Source organism: Myxocyprinus asiaticus, chromosome 16 (genome assembly GCF_019703515.2).
Source record: "Myxocyprinus asiaticus isolate MX2 ecotype Aquarium Trade chromosome 16, UBuf_Myxa_2, whole genome shotgun sequence".
NCBI classification, from domain to species: Eukaryota; Metazoa; Chordata; class Actinopteri; order Cypriniformes; family Catostomidae; genus Myxocyprinus; species Myxocyprinus asiaticus.
In genome coordinates, this window is record NC_059359.1 from 8,417,099 (window position 1) to 8,434,855 (window position 17,757).

The 17,757-nt window shown below is 41.1% G+C and overlaps 1 protein-coding gene across 2 annotated transcripts in view; it reads left to right on the top strand.

The window, feature by feature from the left end:
* The window catches only part of LOC127454460 (zinc finger protein ZFPM2-like), a 233,185-nt gene extending 216,329 nt beyond the window's left edge, over positions 1–16,856 (top strand). The window contains exons 6-8 of one of the 2 annotated variants that reach the window (XM_051721684.1): positions 11,340–11,546; positions 12,350–12,574; positions 13,370–16,856. In XM_051721684.1, coding sequence (XP_051577644.1) covers positions 11,340–11,546; positions 12,350–12,574; positions 13,370–15,843 — 2,906 coding nt within the window. In that variant the 3' untranslated portion in view covers positions 15,844–16,856. The remainder of the gene's footprint in view (positions 1–11,339; positions 11,547–12,349; positions 12,575–13,369) is intronic. The other variant, XM_051721685.1, reaches the window with a different exon arrangement.
* The last annotated feature ends 901 nt before the right edge of the window (positions 16,857–17,757 follow it).

Consider the following 17,757-nt stretch of genomic DNA (forward strand, 5'->3'; position numbering starts at 1 on the left):
GTTTTTTTAAGAAAAGGAGGGATGAGCTGAAATATATATATATATATATATATATATATATATATATATATATATATATATATTTTTTTTTTTTTTTTTTTTGGCAATCAGCATTATGCTACAAATTGTCAGTTGAGCTTAACTTTTATTGAACCCGGAATATTCCTTTAAATTGTATTTAAGCCATACACTGGTGGCAGAAGTTTGGAATAATGGACAGATTTTGTTGTTTCTGAAGGAAATTGGTACTTTAATTCACCAAAGTGGCATTCAACTGATCACAAAGTATAGTCAGGACATTACTGATGTAAAAAAACAGCACCGTCACTATTTGAAAAAAGTCATTTTTGATCAAATCTAGACAGGCCCCATTTCCAGCAGCCATCACTCCAACACCTTATCCTTGAGTAATCATGCTAAATTGCTAATTTAGTACTCGAAAATTACTTGCCATTATATCAAACACAGTTGAAAGCTATCTGGTTTGTTAAATGAAGCTTAACATTGTCTTTGTGTTTGTTTTTAAGTTGCCACAGTATGCAGTAGACTGGCAGGTCTTAAGGTCAATATTAGGTCAAAAATGGCAAAAAAGAAACAGTTTTCTCTAGAAACTCATCAGTCAATCATTGTTTTGAGGAATGAAGGCTATACAATGCTTGAAATTGCCAAAAAACTGAAGATTTCACCCAAAGGTGTACACTACAGTCTTCAAAGACAAAGGACAACTGGCTCTAACAAGGACAGAAGAGATGTGGAAGGGCAGATGTACAACTAAACAAGAGGATAAGTATATCAGAGTCTCTAGTTTGAGAAATAGATGCCTCACATGTCCTCAGCTGACAGCTTCATTGAATTCTACCCGCTCAACACCAGTTTCATGTACAACAGTAAAGAGAAGACTCAGGGGTGCAGGCCTTATGGGAAGAATTGCAAATAAAAAGACACTTTTGAAACAGAAAAACAAAAAGAAAAGGTTAGAGTGGGCAAAGAAACACAGACATTGGACAACAGTTAATTGGAAAAGAGTGTTATGGATCTTAAACCTATTGAGCTTTTGTGGGATCAGCTAGACTTTAAGGTGCGTGAGAAGTGCCCGACCAGACAGCCACATCTATGGCAAGTGCTACAGGAAGCGTGGGGTGAAATGTCACCTGAGTATCTGGACAAACTGACAGCTGGAATGCCAAGGATCTGCAAAGCTGTCATTGCTGCACGTGGAGGATTTTTTGATGAGAACTCTTTGAAGTAGTTTAAGAAGTTCTGATATTTTTTTTCATATTGTAATAGTAATTTTTCACGTTATTAATGTTCTGACTATACACTGTGATCAGTTGAATGCCACTTTGGTGAATAAAAGTACCAATTTCTTTCCATAAGAGCAAAATCTGTACATTATTCCAAACTTTTGGCCGCCAGTGTATATTTGAACTCTTTTCACATAATTGAAATGCTGGTCATTTATGAAGTATAGCAATCTGGGTATACCTCAATAAACTTTTTTTTTTTTTTTTACTACTAGTTATGGTAGTTACTGCTAGTTTTGATTCTCTACATGTTTTTATTAGCCTAAACCTCACGTATTATTTTACATAGTATTATTATTACAGAGTCATAATTACATTACATGTTATTCATGTAAGGTACAATTCCACAGTAATTTACTGTATTTGCTCTGGCAAAAAAAAACAAAAAAAAAAAAGGCTCTGCATGTGGTGAATGAATTATTTTATACTGAAAGTAAAGCTGCTTGATCTCTCTGGAAAGGTGACATATAATTTACACATTAAATACACCATTTTTGACAAAAATGTAAAGGGTGCATTTGCCTTCCTTTTCCCCAGATAAATTTTTGGCTGCTGGGTTTGTGCTGTATGCTGCTGCTGCAACAGCCTCTACCACAGCCGTTTGTCAGGACAGATGGGTGAAACAAACTATGCATTTTACTGCAAACTATTAAAGTCTTTCAGTGTTTGCACATATAAACATTTGAGTAGCTGTCCTCAGGCCAGTTAATTACAAACCCCTTCTGTCAGCTTTTGCCACAAAATAGAAAAAGAGAGAGTAAGAGAGGTTTATTTTGTGGTTTTACAATGTGGGCGATTTTTCAATCATCTTTTAAAGTGATCATTCAAAGTACTCAAAGCAGACAAATGCAAACATGCCCTATGTTAGCCACTTTTGAAAGCTCAGGGTTTGAAGGGACACCGTGGCAAGGCTCATCCTGGTATGTTTGATTAGAAGGGCAGTAGAATTACACATGTAATTGCATGATGCTGTAATTCCTTTATGTGAACATCTTTAAGTAAGTGTTTAAAAGCATCATTTATGCAATGGGGGGTTGGGCCATGTGGACGAGCCTGTGTGTGTTAGTGGTTTTTATACTGCGAGGCTGCATGAAAAGAACCCTTTTTTCAAGTTATCTGGACTATGTACAGGATACGGGGTTTTGATTGTTTTAATGAAGCAGCTGGCATATTGTGTGTCCTTAATTCCTCCATTGTTTTTGGAATATGTCAGTTCTTTATTCTTTTATCAGGTGCGCTGCAGGAGGAAGCACACAATAGCCTTCATTTCAACTCCACTGGCCGCAGCACAAAGGCCTTGTGCAGCCGACAGCTCGCAGGTGAAACCCAGCAATGTGTTGGCTACACTTTGTGCGTGCACTCTAACGACACAGCCATGAACTCATAATGGCACAGACAGGAAGCCTCCATCTGACCGAAGTGTGGACATTCTTTAAGTTTGAATTTTTGACCCTGCAAACACCTTATTTTGAGGGGTGAAATCATTTGAAATGTTTATAAAGCAGTCCAGAGGGCTTCGTAACATTCAGTTCAGTGTAGAAGCTGATTTGACCACACATGCCTGCAAAAGGTTGGTTGGAACTGTCTCTAAACACGGTCATTTGGGAATAGCATGGTACCATACTACTCCTACTATTGCTGCAGCATACAGTATGTATACTGTGCACAGTATACAGTTTTTAGTATGGATAGAATACCCAGATGACCAACTAAAAATGTGCAGTATACACAAAATGTGAATCATACTACACTGGTAGCGCTGTATGTTTCATGCTGTAGATTCTAAAGAACCGGCCCATTAGAGTAATTCGTTCGGGAATCAGACTACACTGGTAGCGCTGTATGTTGTGCACCATATATCCAAAAGCAAGGCCTTAACCATGTCTTGAACACTGGGGGGACCAAAACATTTTGGGGGTGGGGGGGTTGCGGGTTTTGATAATAATGGTCCTCGGTCCTTTTAAATAGTAAAGGCGATAAAAGTATAATTTTCTGAATAAAGGCTTTAAATGTGTTAAAGTTTTTTGATGCGACCAAAAGTTGATAATTTTTGGTTTTTAAAGATATGTTTTTTATTTTTTTAAGTTCACACAGTACAAGACAAACACTGTGTCTGCATTGCTAGAAAACTGCCTGTTTCAGTCATCTTTTCTTTATTTTTTGTGCTGTATCAAAGGAATGACGAATATAATTTGAATTTCTTTTCATCATTTTTGGAGCACAGACCTGACAAGGACATACTCAAAATACTCTTATAAAAAGATGATTCTTAGTGTTTGACAAAGGGAATTAAGTTATGAAGTGAGCTATGATCAGCGTTCACATGGAAACACTGATCATGCTTGCCGGCTTCGCCTGCAAAACATGAGGGAGAGGAAAATAACAAAACACACAGAATAAACCGACAAACTCACCAGAGCCGTGACAGTAATCCCCACTGTAGGATGTGTGTCCAAACTGATCGCGGAACAAATAACCGACCAGCTGGGCGTGCGGCGTGGGGCGTGGTGTTTCATAGTGCAGCACGGACTTTAGCCTCCACCTCCCAGGATATCATGCCCACCACTCAAGTGGCAGGTAGGATGGTATCCAGTGGAACGGTGGAGGTCTCAATTTCGAAACAGTGAGACAATGAGTCGGTATTGACGTTTTTAGAGCCCGGGCGATACGAAAGGGTAAAATTAAAACAAGTGAAAAATAATGCCCAGCGAGTCTGTCTAGAGTTGAGGCATTTTGTGCTACGGATGTACTCTAGGTTCTTATGATCAGTCCAGACCACGAAAGGTACCCCCGAACCCTCTAACCAATAACGGCACTCGCCCAAGGCAAACCAGACAGCCAGTTAATTCTTGTCGTAGTTCCGTTCTGCGTGTGTTAAGCGGTGTGGAAAAAAAAATCACACAGATGCATCTTTCCGTCCGAGGAAGAGCGCTGCAACAGGACCACTCCAACACCAACCTCAGACACATCCACCTCCACCACAAACTGACTTTCAGGGTCGGGAGTTACCAGAATGGGTGCAGTAGAAAACCACTCCTTTCATTTAGAAAACGTGGCCTCAGCCCACGAGGACCAACAAAATTCGCACATCTACTCACAAGAAGCAGCCAGGGTGCGAAACTCGATCGCATAATCTGAGACTCTTCGATCTCCTTGAGATAGTCCAGATAAGACCCTCATCGCCTCCCGACTGTGAGCTGAGCGAACTCGGCGGGGCTCCATGGAGAAAGCGTGAAAAGAGGCGCAACAAGGATGTCTGTTGTCCCACATGGCAGTCCCCCATTCACCAGCCCTTCAGATGAGGAGTGTGATCACACATGCCAACTTCATTGTCTCCGATGGGAAAGCAGAGGGCTATAATACGAATAACAGGAAACATTGTTAAAGGAATGTACTACAGGATCTTTCCTCACCTGAATAAGGGGTTGGAGGAGGGATACAAGCCTCTGAACACCCAGGGACATGGGGAACCGCTGGAGCTGGTGAGGGTGCTTCCTGAGAGAGACCAGCATCGGGAGGTGGGCGGAGTTGTTGAACAACCGCAGTGAGCTGCAATGCCATCATCTCCAGAGCCTGATTAGATGCAGAGATTTGATCCTGCTGACATCCCAGCAGGGCTTCCTGCTGAGAAAGGGCAGAGCGAAGAGTAGATTCCTCTGCTGGGTCCATACTTGGCTAGATTATTCTGTCAGAGTGTGAGAGTGAGACAAAAGGACCCAAAAGCAGAGGAACAGTTCAAAGGATTTATTTACAATAAATTATCATGTTAACTGTGCTGGCGAAGACTGGAGATCCCGGCACCAGCTGCAATAGAGGGAAAAAGTCTTGTGAATGAATGTGCGCCATAATCGCACAATGGGCAGATCTGTGAAGAGTGTGTTCGAAGATGAGTGTGTGCGTTGTGGAAGTGAGGAGCTGATCTGTAGGAATCCTCTGTAGAAGCGTAGTGAGGTGCAGAGAATAACGGCCAGCAGATCTGAAGGTAACCACATTCCCGACATGCAGGCAGAGACGAGGAATCCTCCGTTGAAAATTCATGAGTGCAGAGAACAAGCATACCGCAAGCTGGAAGGTAGCCCCTACATGCAGGCAGAGATGGGCATCCAAACAGATACACGAGACAGGGCCAACTAGGCAGAGAGAGTGAGTTAAATTACTTCACATCAAACAATAATCTAGCAAAGATACTGAGAACACAAAGGGTTTAAGTAGGGAGTGAATTAGAGGAGAACCAGGTGTTGCTAGCATGCTAATTAGTGGCATGATCAGCGTTCCCCTAGAAACAATAAGTGTTCTCATGGAAACACTGATCATGCATGCCGGCTTTGCCTGCGAAACATGCGGGAGAAAAAAACACAGTATAAACCGACAAACTCACCGAGTTTGCCGAGACATTTAGGAGATGCTGTACAAAATTCAGAATTAATTAAAGACACAAAGAAATTATTTTGAAAATCTTAAATTGATTGTTAATGATTACCTAATAATATTTGCACTAAAAATATATGACACTGGTCTGTCCTTGTCACAACCTAAAAACTCAATGGAAGCCAGAGGTCACAGGTCTTAACATGTTCTAGTTCTAATCTGAGGGTGATAACACTCTACTTTGTGTTTTATCGATCATTTTCTAAGATAATGTCAAGTTAATTTTCTAAAAAGCTACTTCAAAAACCTGCCAGATTCCCACATTCGTTTAATTTACAATATACACACATTCATGCTTTATCTTAAGCCTAACTACTGAAAACTACTCTGTTAATGTTTTCACATTCACAGTTATGAATGACATCCGAATCATGTACTGTACATGTCAATTCAAAATGGCGAATTTCACCAAATGGTGAATAGTTTACACCCTTGGAAATTACTTTCGGTTGGTACAACATTTCAATCATAAAATAGTGGTTAAATTGTGCATGTTTAGTTGGATACTTAAATCTTATAAGACAGTAACACTCTTAACCTAAACTGCTGACACTGATGTGCGGCGCTGGAATAATCCACGAGGTTTCCGCTTGGCTTCTTGAAACTTGAGTCCCATGAATCCCGCCTTCATTGATTTGAATTGATTAAATTACATTGACAAGTGAGTGTTAGACTAATGAGCACACAAAAAATGTAACTTTTTAAACCTTTATGCTATTCCTGCAATAACTCAATGACAATTAGACGGCGGTGCATAATGGACTGCAGCAGAACAGCAACAAGGATATAAATTTGTTTGGGGGGGGGGGGGGGGGGGGGCTGGCCATATCTGATTATTGGAGGGGACTTGTCCCCCTCAATGTACAGTATATTACGGTTACGGCCCTGGTTCGATCCCCACAGCCACCACCATTGTGTCTTTCAGCAAGGCACTTAACTCCAGGTTGCTCCGGGGTTATTGTCCCTGTAATAAGTACACTGTAAGTCACTTTGGATAAAAGCGTCTGCCAAATGCATAAATGTAAAATGTAAATGTAAAACTGGTAGCGCTATATATTGCGCACTGTATATTCAAAAGAACCGGATTAGAGGTTTGCATTCCTGTGGAACTCCTGCGGGACCCAATCAGATTTCTTGCTGCGCGGATACAAATTTCCGAGTTGAAGGCGGGAGTGGACGGTACTTCCATGAGATGTGGACGGGAGCGGGCGGTCAGATAATAGCCTGAAAAATCTGATGTGGAAATATTTATAATGCAAAAAAAAAAAAAAGAGAGAGAATTGTTTTTGTTTTTTTTGTAAAATAAATGTGCACACAGCTTATTGTGCATTAAATTATCCAATATAAAGAGCAGGCAGGTAGTCAGTGGGGCTTTAGAAGAATGGCAGAGCAAAGCGCACATTGTGTCATCAAAAGATATGAAACTTGGACAAGAAAATGGTCAATATAGTGTTAAGAACCTAACTTCAGGCAAGTCAAATTGTCATCATTTTCACACGTCATCTGATAACAGCAATAACAGAAAAATAAAACGTTCTTTGTGTACACTTGTGTATTTGTATGGCTTTTCCTCTATGTGGAAAATAAATGCGGGAACGGGAGCAGTCAGGGAGAAAATCACTGTGGGAAGAGAGCGGGTGAACATGAAGTAAAATTCAGCTGGAGCGTTTAGGTGCAGGATAGAAATTTGTGGGAGTGGGATGGAAAAAACAGTCCTACATTGACCTCTAAACCAGATCATAAGAGTAATTTGTTCGAGAATCAGACTACACTGGTCGCGCTGTATGTTATCTGCTGTAGAATTGAAAGAACCGGCTCATAAGAGTAATTCGGTCATGCTTTGTAAATTACACTGTAGATTCCTAAAAGGGGCAGCCCTGCTACCGAATAGCGCAGCTGGAAACACTGTCAAAGTATTTAAGTATGCCATTCCACCCGCATTAGTGTAAAAATGCACGTTCAGGGACAGTTCTTATTCGGAACCGGTATTTAATTCCCAAACCTAGGTGTAAACCATTAAATGCACACTGTAATTTTTTTTATTGTAATTTTGCAATATATGTAGGAAATCATGACCACTCACATTAAAATGAAGACTCCAGTCATATCAGAAGCTATATAAAAGCTGTTTTAGTCTACATGGAGAGGGTCCGCACATGGGGGCTGCCATGTTAGAATCACATGACTAGCCAAATACTACTCGCTTAAACAGCCTACTGAAGCTGCAGCTTATTGGCCATCCCATAACACAGCAGCAGTTTTGGTCCCCTGCATACAGTACATAAAAGTTCTGCCTCCTTTTTTTGTGTAAGTAATGAGTTCTTCATGAAATTTGCAGCAGTACTCTGAGCGAGAAGAGGTGACCTGCGCCCTCCTGCTGTTGCAGGTGACAGTTGTGATCTGCGCTGATGGTGATGGCAGTTTTGGTATTTTAATTAGGAGATAAGGAATGAGAGAGCCTCTCCAGGCAGTGTGCGGTGTGTGACAGGATGTCACTGATGAAGAGGGCACGTCTGAAGAGTGTGTCTCCTCGCTAAAGATTTGCACGTTGATAAGCGGCTCTTTCAGGCAGAAGCCACGCATTTCTAACACACACGGAAGCTCTCACAGTCAGTGTCTGTGTTATCAAGCTATTTTATTCTCTATCTTGCTTATTTTCTCTATATCTGATATGATTTTATCACATCATATCTACAATTTTTGGTGTCCTTAAAACCTCTATTTACAGTGAATGAGCAATTTCATACAGTGAGATTTCAAATATTATTCTTTGATATTACTGTTAAAGAAATTGTTCAAAAAGATAAACTGTGCCATCATTTATGCATCCTAACATCTTTCCAAATCTGTATGAACTGTGTTTTCAGTGCATTTACATTGAATGGGGCTGGAGCTTTCATGCTTCAAAAAAGATGCAAAGCACTGTAAAAGTGGCACATGAAAGTGGTCCATATGACTCAAGTGCTATATTCCAAGTCTTCTGAAGTCATACTTCAAACAGACCAAAATTTAAGTCATAGTTCACCGGAAAGTTTGACATTCATCGTAGCCCTCCTACCTAGCTAGTTCAAGTAGCGCCCAAAACATTCTTCTGAACCAGAACAACCAATTTATCGGAAAGATCTCAAAAGAACGGTTTGTTCAGATATTGGACATTGAGCAAGGGCGGATGACAATCCTTTTTATATCTTTGTACTGAGCATTTATTTTCCCAAATTAAAGGAATGCTTCACCCCAAAAAATGTTATTCTTTCATAATTTACAAAACTGAAATGTAGGTAATTTTTTTGTGAAAATATTTGTCTTTTGCACATTCATGAGTGCATGAGATAAGCACGTGTGTTCACATCACAATTTGCACTGTTTTAAGCATGGACTACTACTATTATTATATTTTGGGGCCTTTTTTAAGCTTTAAAGTGAGTCACTATAAACTGCCATTGTATTGAAAGACGGCCCGCGATATTTATTAAAACATCTCCTTTCTGCATAAGAAAGTACATTTTGGTTTTGAACATTATGACAGTGAGTAAATGATGACAGAATTTTCATTTTTAAAGAATAGCATTCCCTATTGTCTCTCTTCCTACCACTCCCTGGAAAACAGCTGGTCTGAAATTAGCTCGTCTTGTTTTCTGAAGCTACGTCAGTGTGTTTGCATATCTCTGGTAGCTAAAAGAGAGCTTTAATTAATTGTCCAGCTTCCCTTCTGAAACAATGTCCCAATTCTGCCACTTAGTACTGGCATATCATCGTTTGTTGTTATCTCGGAAGCCAGATTTTTTGTAAATAGTCATATTAAAAACTTTAATCTCTTGAATGGGAAATGAAGTGCGGCTGAAATCCTGCTGTGTGTGTAGATAAATGCTATCTGAGCTTAAACCCTTCCTCTGACTTCCCTCCCCCTTCCTCCTTTTCTTCACCACTGTCCCTTCTGTTTTCCGAAATGAGTGAATTGAAAATTCCCATGTGGAGTGTTTGATCTAAACTCTGACTGTTAGATGTAGAGTAGACCTTAAAGATACACTCACTGAGCACTTTATTAGGAACACTATGGTCCTGATAAAGTGCCCGACATGGTCTTCTGCTGTTGTAGCCCATCCGCCTCAAGGTTCGACGTGTTGTGCATTCTGAGATGCTATTCTGCTCACTATAATTATACAGAGGGGTTATCTGAGTTACTGTAGCCTTTCTGTCAGCTCGAACCAGTCTGGTCATTCTGCGTTGACCTCTCTCATCAACAAGACAGTTCTGTCACAATTCTGACGCTCACTGGATGTTTTTTGTTTTGGCACCATTCTGAGTAAACTCTAGAGACTGTTGTGCTTGAAAATTTCAGGAGATCAGCAGTTACAGAAATACTCAAACCAGCCCGTCTGGCACCAACAATCATGCCACGGTCTAAATCATTGAGATCACATGTTTTCCCCATTCTGATGGTTGATGTGAACATTAACTGAAGTTCCTGACCCGTATCTGTGTGATTTTATGCATTGCACTTTTGCCACACGATTGGCTGATTAAATAATCACATGAATATGTAGTTGTACAGGTGTTTCTAGCAAAGTGCTCAGTGAGTCTATACTTTCCCTTTAAGAGTAACACGATTCATCAAGTAATCATGAATAATGCTCTTTTAACATATTTTTGTTTTTTAAATAAACACTTTGCACTGTTACAATGAAGTTAAACCAACAGTTATCAAAAATTATAAAATGGATTGTTTCAACTTCACATTCAGAGCCATTGTAAAATAACTGACACACCTGTAATCACTCATCAATTGAATCCTATATTAATGCGGCAAGCCTATATATTTTACAATACTGAAAACTATTGCATTTGAATGCTGCTGCATCCAGGCCACTAGGTGTCAGTGTAAGTCTAAGACGGCATGAACAAAAACTTACTGTGTACACCTTTAAGGCCAAAGTATACTTTGGTTTTCCACGTGCCGGGACATCTCGCGCACAGTGCGCATGACGAAAATTTCGTCATCAGCACAGCACACACGTACTTTCCGTGTGCAGTCTTGTTTTTCTAGACTCACAGACAGTCTGTGTCTTTGCATTTCATTGCCGTGTGCGCCTGCCCTCAACTCTGCTAAAAGAGTATCACAGAGCAGTCATAGTGTGCATGCCTGGAATGCATCCATATGGGCTCGCAGTCAAAAAGAGTATACATTTAAATGCTCAGTGCTCGACCGTGCACAAGATGAAACAGCACATGGAAACATGAACTACACTTGTACACTTGTACGCCTTTAGGCTAATAAACATTATTACTTGCCGAAGGAATTGTGGTTATAATTATTAATAAAATCATTATTTATTGAACATTTGTGTTCAATAAAACACATTGCTGTTGCCACCGTTTTTATAAAGGAAATAAGCCACTAATTTCCTTTATAGATATTATTATTACCATTAACTGAATAGGCCCAACAGTATGCAAAATTATGATAATGATAGACTAAACAGAAAATAAAAATAAAAAATTGGATACCTGCGATCCATTTTTTTGCATTTTTAACCCGCCAGTTGAAAAAACATTGCATTAAACGAAAAAAGAACGTTGTAGTCATGTTTTTTGTTCTCTCTCACACAGGTGGACAACTGTGGTGTACCACAACCAAGAACATGATGGAAGGCGAGGAGCTGGTGGCGTTCGCAGTGGACTTTGACTCTCGATTGCAGGCGTTCAGTCATATGTCTGTTGGCGAGGGCATGTACCCAGCACGTCTTCTGGACACCATCCAACTTCTGCCCCAGCAAGCTGCAATGGCCTCCATATTACCCACTGCTATAGTCAACAGTAAGCCCCATTTCCACTTAAACCCAATAACTGTCCAAAGGTATCACAGACATGTATGCAGCATATCAAGTCTAATAACTGTCAACATTCAATACTTTCACAATGAAGCAGTACGGTTTAGTCTTCCCATAAAACTCGGCTGCAGTGTTGCCGCATATGAGCTCTCACCTGTTCCTGCGGCTGTACTGTCGAGCACTCCAACCAATTGTTTGAGCCAGTTCCGAACATATTACACATAAACCTACAACACCAAAAATAGAATATGCATGTTACTTTGCAGATTAACCTCTGCTGGAGGGATACAATGAGCTGCCCTTTAGTTTAAGGGTACAGTAAACATGCCTGGACTCTGACCAGACTTGTAATTGCAAAATTCAAGCCATTTGCAAATACTTTGTTGACTTCATAAGCATGGTCTAGAGTTCAGCTTGACACGGAGGATGCTGCTAGCAGATGGTGCAGTGTTTTCATTTGCCCTTGAGGAAATGGCATAAACCTGAAATCATCTCTGTTGCCATGCAACTTCAGAACAAACACAGAGCAGATTTTGTATTTAAAGGGATAGTTTACCCCAAAAAAATAACAAAATTGTGCCATTTACTCATCTTCAAGTTGTTACAAGCCGTATGACCTTCTTTCGTCCTTGAAACACATGAATGGTGACTGGGGCCAACATCTTATAATAATTTGGCACCAAAGATTAAATTAAATATGGTGTCTAACCTCAATAAGGTCTTCTCTGCCTCTTAAAATGGGGTAGGAGAATGTATTTTAACATCAACTTGCTTGTCTCTGTCTTTCAGAGGACATTTTCCCCTGTAAAGCATGTGGTATATGGTACAGAAGTGAGAGAAACCTTCAGGCCCATCTGATGTATTACTGCAGTGGGCGGCAGAGGGAACCCGATAACGTCCCTGAAGAGACTGACGCCAATGCTCACCAAACTCCTGGTATCTGCCCTTTCCCACAGTGCAACAAGAGCTTCAGCACCCCTCGTGCTCTCGAAATGCACCTGAGTTCACACAGCGGTGAGTATAGACAATGCTGGTATCATACATTTTGACAGTTTAAAAAAACGTTTCTCTCTTACAAACAGTGTACATTAAGCATTTAATAGAAATGAGTAACTGTTTAAAAAGAATGGTTCACCCAAAATTGTAATTCTGTCATAATTTACTCACCATCATGTCCTTCTAAACCCATATGACTTTCTTCTGTGTAACACCAAAGGAGAATACATTCAATGAAAGTGGATAAGGACCAAGGGCTGTCAAGCCCCAGAAATGACAAAAAAGCACTATGAAAGCATAATAAGTTGCCCACACGACTTCTGCACTATATTTCATGTCTTCTGAAGACATATGATAGCCTTGTGTGAGGAACAGAAATTTAAATCGTTACTCACTGGAAATCTTGCTTGACAGCCATGGTTACCATTTATTGACATTGTATGGAAAAGAGAAGTTTAGGAATTCTGGTATACTGTCCATATCTCCTATTGTGTTACTTATAAAGAATTAAAGTCATGGGTTTGGAATGATTGTGAGTAAATGGAAATGGAATTTCCATTTTTGGGTGAACGGAACCTTGAACTTAATGATAAAGGTCACTTGTCACCAGGTGTCCCATTGTGTTCTTGAAATGTACAAATCTAGTAATCGGACAAATCAGATCCCAGTTTATTGTGTGTGTTAATGCAGTATCACTGAAAACAGAGCCACAAATAGATAGATAGCTATACACAACACAATTCTGCAATGATTGTTGTTAACATTAGGAGTACAGTGCAAGATTAACAAAACTGCCTTTCATCTTTCTCACAGGTGTCAAAATGGAGGAGTCTCTTCCCCCTGGCACCAGCTTGAAATGCACAATCTGTAACTTCACAGCAGATTCACTCCTTACATTCCAGCACCACATTCTCTCACACCTATCACAGGCAGCCTTCAGATGCAATCATTGCCACATCAGCTTTCAGAACCACAGGGAGCTGCTGCAGCATCAAGACTTACATGGCCACTCTGGAAAAATTCACAGGGAGAGCGACAGTGAGAACTCCCCAAGAGCAGGAGAGGATGCTCTGCAGGCGGCACGAGCGGAACTGTCAGCCAGAAAGGATGTGGTCATGCAAAGTCCTAAGAGCACGCCCAACAAGGCCAACAGTCCCGATGGAGAGCTTGAACGACCTGAGAAAAAACCTGCTCTTGGACTGCAGAAGGGGGAAAGTCACCCAGGCAGCAAGTCTAGTTTCTCATACACCAGAATCAAATCAGAACCCTCGAGTCCACGTTTAGCCTCCTCTCCTGTCCAGCACAACATGGGCCCAACTTTTCCCATGGGTCCATTCTTATCACAGTTTGCATTCTCGCAGGACATTTCGGTGGTACCGCAAGCATCTGAGATCTTAGCAAAAATGTCAGAGCTGGTTCATCGTAGGCTACGCCATGGAGGAAACAGCTACCCACCTGTTATCTACAGTCCTCTAATGCCCAAAGGGGCAACTTGTTTTGAATGCAACATCACCTTCAATAATCTGGATAACTACTTGGTTCACAAGAAGCACTATTGTACCAGTCGCTGGCAGCATATGGCAAAGTCCCCAGATTTCTCGAGTGTCCCAGACAAGGTTTCTGATGCCATAAGTCCCAACAGTGGCCACAGTTCAGTCGGAATGCTCCCAGGATGCCTCCCATCTGAAACCGACAGTCAACTCGTTACAACAGCATGCTTGAATTCATCTGTTTTGGATATTATGAATGCAGGTGGGAAATTGCCAGACAAAGACCTTACTGGGCAGGTAAAGAAGGTTACTACACCAACAGGTGTTGAGGAAAGGCTCGGAGGAAAACAGCCAGAGGTGAAGAGTCCCAGCACGGCTTTGGTGGATGGTGACAATGACCCAAACAAGACAACTTGTCAAGCATGCAACATCACCTTTAGTCGGCATGAAACGTACATGGTGCACAAGCAATACTACTGTGCCACTCGCCACGACCCACCCATGAAACGCATGTCTGCTAAGGTACCTGCCATGCAGCGGACGATGAGAACACGCAAGCGGAGGAAGATGTATGAGATGTGTCTTCCTGACCAAGATCAAAGGCAGGCCATAGGTCCACAAACCGGATTCTTGGGTATGCCTACTCTAGGAAACTCTTGTACGTCACAGGAGACTGTGGAAAGTCTGGCCGACCGCTTCCATCCTCGATGTGATATCTTTCCAGGTCTCATCCCAAAACATTTAGATGCTTCTCTTGCAGTCTCCAAACCCATCCTTGCCCCCAAAAGTAATACCATTGCAGACCCACAGGAACTAGATGCACCAATAGATCTCAGCAAAAAGTGCTCACCTCTCCAAGACAAGTCGTGCAACTCACCCAAAAGACTCTTGGACTATCACGAATGTACCGTGTGTAAGATCAGTTTTAACAAAGTGGAGAACTACCTAGCCCACAAGCAGAACTTTTGCCCAGTCACAGCTGCTCAGCACAGAGAGATTGGCACTCTGGAGCAGCCGATGTTTCCGAGCATTAAAATTGAAGTCAATAATTCCGACAACATCTTTGATAAGAGTTCTGTGAAATGCGAGAAAAATGGTGGCAACAAGCTGATGCAAAATGGAGGCCTGTTCCCGCCACACCTTGGTCCATCAGTGCCGGATCTGAAAGCTTTCAATGAAGCACAGCTCATGACCTCAAAAGATGAGAACAAGAACATGTTTTTGCCACACTGTCTCTATCCTGGAGCAATAAAGAAGGTTAAAGGTACCGAGCAAATATCACCGTATTTCGGGATCAAGAGCAGCGACTACATGGCAGGGAGTCTTGTTATGCAGGGCGAGGCAGCCGAGCAGGAGCAAAGCAGCAATGGCGCAGGTGAGCCAGGCATGGAACAACCCACAGCCAATGGCTGTCCTCATCCCGGCAAGGAGCCACTGCCCCTGCTACCCAAAAACAGGGGCATGGTGATCGTCAATGGTGGACATAAAGAGGAGCGCCAGACGCCAGCGACGCCCCAGCAAGAGAATCAACCTCACAACGCCACATCACCAGATGAGCAAACTTCCCCAACGTGGGCCGCCGAGAACCCTCCCGACCCTAATGAGAATGTATCGCCTACTTCTAAATCACCCATGGAGGAATCCGCACCTGTCAGCAAAGGCATAAATGGGTCGGCACAGCCTGCAGGCACTGGCAAGTACTGCCGCCTTTGTGACATCCAATTCAATAACTTGTCAAACTTTATTACGCACAAGAAGTTTTACTGCTCGTCACATGCTGCCGAGCACGTGAAATGAAATGACGCTCGTCTCCCCTCATTCCTTTCTTCTTTTTTTGGGTACACGGTCATGTCTGAAATAGTGCATTGTGCAGTTTTATATGCTGCTTGTGGACAATCAAGAGAAGCTACTTTTTTCATTATTTGACTAAGACTTAATGCAAAATGATGAAGAAAAAAAATCAAGTGTAATATTGGTGCCATTTTCACATTTTATTTATTTTACAATCAGTATTGATAGAAGTAGTGTTCTTAATTTAAATTCAAATAAAGTTTATATCAGAGTTGTTTGTAATGTTAATGTATAGTCATTCTTGTGTAGCAGACTTATTGTTTACATTGTATGTTAGGTTCAAGGAGACAACAGGCACAAAATTGAAATGCATTTTAGACCCAACAATAGCTACTGGAGCACTTGTGTATTCTTATTTGCTGGTACAGTTTTTTGTATGTGCCAACATATCACTTGCAGTTTGATACTCTTGACTTCAGCCTTAAAACTGTTCGAAGGGATAACCAGGCACAACACTGCAGCTCATATTTTGGCATATACACATGACTTTGCATTTATGTTGCTGTTTGTCTCAGTGTTTTTTCTTTGATTCAGATGTGGATGTTTAAATGAGGATGGCAGCATTCTTGTATAGTACTTGTATTTCTGATTGCTGATACACCTTGTTCTCCATTTTTAAAAATGTGCTCTCAGCGCAATACTTTGTATTAAAAAAAATGGGGGGTGGGGGGGGTCTAGGAACATTATGGAAAATAGTATTATAAAGGGGGAAGACAGCAGGCATTTCTCACCCATAACAAAAAAAAAAAAATGTAATTGTACAAAAGGCAGGTTTATTGATTGTGATTATTGATGGGTGGGGTGGGACGTGGGAATACTGTAAAAATTATCATTCCAATGTCCTTATGTAAGAAAACTATTTCTTAAAAATGTTGTTGCTATGCATGTATATGAATGGAATAAAATTCCAGATCTGTTGGAAATTTTTATTTTGATGTGGTGTCAATTAAACTCCAATCCTCAGGATAAATAAACACTTATTATTGTCTTCTTTTTGGGTGAATAAGAAAAAAGAAATTTACGTTTCACCCCAAAAATCAACATAGTTGAAAAATTCCCCAAAAGAGAATATATATATATATACACATAGGGTTGGCAGGGTTACTTTTGAAATGTATTAAACTACAGATTACAGAATACATGCTGTAAAATGTAATTTGTAACGTATTTCGTTAGATTACTCAAGGTCAGTAACGTATTCTAAATACTTTGGATTACTTCTTCAGCACTGGTAGATTTTTTCACTTGTTTTGACTATAAAAACTCTGCCAGTACAGTAAGACAAAACACACATGTTAAAAATACATTCTCTGAAAAACCTAAATATCTTATGCAGTGTTGTTTCTAAAACAAGATAAATCTAATTGATCTTTTTTTTTTTTTTTTTTTTTAACCCAATTTGGAATGCCCAATTCCCAGTGCGCTTTTTTAAATCCTTGTGGTCGTGTAGTGATTCGCCTCAATCCGGGTGGGAGAGGATGAATCCCAGTTGCCTCAGCGTCTGAGACCATCAACCCGCGCATCTTATCATGTGGCTTGTTGAGCACGTTGCCACAGAGACATAGGGCGTGTGGAGGCTTCACGCCATCCACCGCAGCATCCATGCTCAACTCACCATGCGCCCCACCATGAACGAACCACATTATAGCGACCACGAGGACGTTACCCCATGTGACTCTACCCTCACTAGCAACCGGGCCAATATGGTTGTTTAGGAGGCCTGGCTGGCGTCACTCAGCACGCCCTGGGATTCAAACTAGCGAACTCCAGGGGTGGTAGCCAGCATCTTTTACCACTGAGCTACCCAGGCCCCCCTAATTGATCTTGTTTTCAGGATTTTTTTTATATTTTTACAGGAAA